This window comes from Priapulus caudatus, unplaced genomic scaffold (genome assembly GCF_000485595.1).
Source record: "Priapulus caudatus unplaced genomic scaffold, Priapulus_caudatus-5.0.1 Scaffold299, whole genome shotgun sequence".
In the NCBI taxonomy this organism is placed as follows: domain Eukaryota; kingdom Metazoa; phylum Priapulida; class Priapulimorpha; order Priapulimorphida; family Priapulidae; genus Priapulus; species Priapulus caudatus.
This window is the reverse complement of record NW_014577360.1, coordinates 106,889-110,507: the sequence shown is the minus strand read 5'-3', so window position 1 is coordinate 110,507 and position 3,619 is coordinate 106,889. Positions and strand designations below refer to the sequence as shown.

The window sequence follows — 3,619 nt, the reverse complement described above, 5'->3', positions numbered from 1 at the left end:
CACACACACACACACACACACACACACACACACACACACACACACACACACACACACACACACACACACACACACACACACACACACACACACACACACACACACAGTGTGGAGTGTGTGTGTGTATAAATCAATAAATACAAATACATAAAAATATTAATGTCCAAAGACCATTCGCTTAATAGGCCTACTCTCGTATAAGTGCATAGTTTACGAGAGGTAAAATTGTAACAGTGGTCTCATCGTGGGACTGATCATCGGTAGCCTGGCCATCTTAATCATCGTCATTATCATCGGCTTCTACATAATAAAGAAATCTGTTTTACAACGAGTCAATGCGTTAATGGGAAGCGCCAAAGATTGCACTGGCGTAAGTGCTACAGCTGTGGATACACCTGAAGGCCCACAAGCGTTGTACCAACCAGGACTCGCTGACGAACCTAATTACGCTGATAGACACATACGTCATGTTGAATCTAAACAGGTCTTTTCTCTGGAGTAGCAACGTTCAGCGACATTGTGTTTGTGGATTTGATAATCCCTACAATGTTGCTAGCTGCGCAGACGTAGTCGCCAGTATCTATATAGGTAACCGAATCTTTTTCATAGGTGCTGTTACCCTCGTCAGTTATTAAGGTTCCGTTGTGAAGCCATGAATAACTTGGTGGTGGATTTCCATCAGCAGTACAGAGCAACCATAGTGTGCTACCGTGGGTAAGCGTTATTACGCCTTCCTGATTGTCACCCCTCACTCTTACTTCTCCCATGTACTGCACGATAAGCCGCACCTCGACCGACAGTGACTGGAGTGATTCGTGGATGTCAACATGACAGGCAAGTATTTTATCGTGATCATCGGCGGTAAATGTACGCATCAGTGTGCTGTACGTCGTTATAGTTCCATCAACTTCACTGACATGTGAAGTAGTAGCTTCGTCTACAGATGTATCACCAAGTTTCCATGTTACTGTTCCTCCCGGGAAGCTTTTGTCTGTAGTGCAGCTAGCTTCATGCGGTCCTGCATGCATTATTTCTGTGTCTGCTACAGCATTGCCGTCTATTGCCATGGTGACGTACGCTGCTGGCACGATCACGGTCACATTCATCTTGTTACACGACATGTATTCCCCAAACACACTAATCGCCTGGCATGAATAGAAACCCTTGTCTTTAAACTCGACTCGCTCTATCGCCATCTCGTCCCCTGCAGCTTGTATTCCCTGGTCGTCGTGCAACCACGTGTAAGATGGTTCTGGATAGCCATCAGCATTACACGTTAACGTCAGGTTGTCGGCTTCCTGTATAATTACGCCATCATCAGTAGGGTTGTTATAGCTGCTGATGGTCACAGTGTCTCTCAAGTATAGGGTATTGTTTATTACCTCTACAGCTAAGTCATCGTGGGTAAAGACATGACAAAAAAGATGCTTGTTATTATCATCCGATGAAAACGTGTGATTCACGATACTCGTTGTTGAGGATGTCTTATTTCTTGAACCCGGTTTGTGGATGTGACTAGAATCAACGCTGATATCTTCGTTGTCCAGCCACCAGGTGATGGTACCTGCTGGGTTACTGCTGTCCGATACACACAAAAACTGTAGCGTTCCATCCGGTGATGAAGAGCTGCCAATCAAAGACATGACAACCGACTGTGGTGGCACAAGCGCTGTTAGTGTAGCTGTGTGAGATACAGGTCTATCTTCCGGTTTCAGCTGATCTCGCTGCCACTCACAGTAGAACTCTGCACTATCGTGATCAACTTGTATATTAGAAATATGCATGGTGAAGTCACCTGTGTTGTACATGTTGTCATCAATGTACGAGTATCTTAATTCTTTAGTGATATATAGCGCATGGCTATCACGATACCATTGAGCGGTCACTGGACCTTGTCCATTACTATTATAGCTAAGGTTAAGCTTACAGTGCAGCGTAACGTTGCTACCTTCAGCTGCCTCCGTGGCGCGCGGTTGCTGCAGAAACTGCGTCCGCACTGATACTGAAGCTACGCCGAGGAGAAGCATTGCAACGAACTTGACTACTGCCATCGATGTTCTATCGCTGTCTTAATCCTGTAAACGTTGACAGTTAGCGGTACTTGGGAAGAGCTAACGTGTTTCGCTGGGCCAACACATCTTGTTTTGTGGTCACATCGGGTAAACAAGTATAGTGACTATGTGTTATGTGGATTAACCGACTTTCTTCTATGGAAAGGACTTAGCTGGTGTCTCGCATCTCCTAGGCCAGATGTATGACTTGCATCATTGTGTCAAACGCACTCGCAGAAATCATTATAATATTTGTTAAAGTTCAATAGGCCTAATTATCAAAAAATATATATCATCCCAGTGATAAACGATATCTATAATATAACGGTAGAACAGTAGCGTAGCAACGTGAAGAACAGTACTGACGTCTACTGTGAATCGATCCCCAATAACGCAGACCCTATATGAAAATACATTAAGTCAATGTTAGAGGGTCTAGGGTCAAAGTCTGGGTTATTTAATGACTTAGCTGTTAGGAGCTTGTGTTCAGTTCATAAGTAATTCAGTGATTAGTCATCCCCTGTTATTCTGTAGCATGGTGCAGAGAGTAGCTTCATTAGCTTTAATTACAAGTTATATTCGCTCAGCTTCTAACCCTACATGTTTTAGCACGAGAATAGGTTATAATACTCCGCTAGCTTTAAATCTAGCTTTACCCGCCCTATCTCTAGACTAGCTTCTAGCAATAGTCTAGGTGCAACATGAAACCTAAACGTGTTACAAATAAGGATTATATCAGAAGTAGACAATAGATCGATATAACGGAGAAGGGGGAAACACCGACTCTAGTTCAAATCTACCTAATTATCTCGCCGGAGCTGCATAAAGTTGAATATTGCCGATTAAAACATATTACTCATATAACCCGTCTTTCACCTCTATAATAACATCAATATCATGCATGACTATAAACATCATTTCTCGGTTGAGGTATTGACTCTTCGTCGTAATCTTCTTCAGTTTCACCTTTATCGCTGCCGACACACGAACAGCTGTTCATTCCTCGTGTTTTTTTTTGTTTTCCATTGCGATGGGAGAACAGACCTTGTATGTCGTACCTAGCAATTTGGTCTCGATATTATGCCGTACTAGGTTCTCTAATATTTATGATAATTGGTTTATATAGATTATTATTGTTTGATTGTTTTATTTATTTTTCTAGTGGTGTTCTATATACCAATAGGTATATAGGCTCGTTGGATATATACAAAATAGACTAACTTAGCAGGGGGTAGATTCATCAAGCTGCGTACGCAAAATATTTTGCGTAAATCTTGTGTACGCAATCGACGTTGCTTAGTTGCGATTCATCAACACAGCTATTTAGTAAATTTGCGTACGATTTCTAGCCCGTCAGGAATTTTTTTTTTAATTTTACATATTTACCGAGAAAACTCGAAAAAACTGCTTAAAAATCAAGTTATGTGTAAAAATAGAAAATGTTAGCGAATAAAGAGGCATAACTAATAAAGTAAGGCACTTAATAACAATCCCTGACGGGCTTTTTTTACCACAAAATGTTACCATTAAAACGAGTGTAAAATTAAATTAATCCGAGTTCTAATCAC

The 3,619-nt window shown here is 41.6% G+C and overlaps 1 protein-coding gene across 1 annotated transcript; it reads right to left on the bottom strand.

Annotated features, from left to right (window-relative positions):
* Window positions 1–476: 476 nt before the first annotated feature.
* On the bottom strand, window positions 477–2,051 carry LOC106808722 (hemicentin-2-like). The gene has a single exon (XM_014811551.1). It carries the CDS (start codon window positions 2,049–2,051, stop codon window positions 477–479), a length of 1,575 nt encoding a protein of 524 aa, XP_014667037.1.
* Between the last annotated feature and the right edge of the window lie 1,568 nt (window positions 2,052–3,619).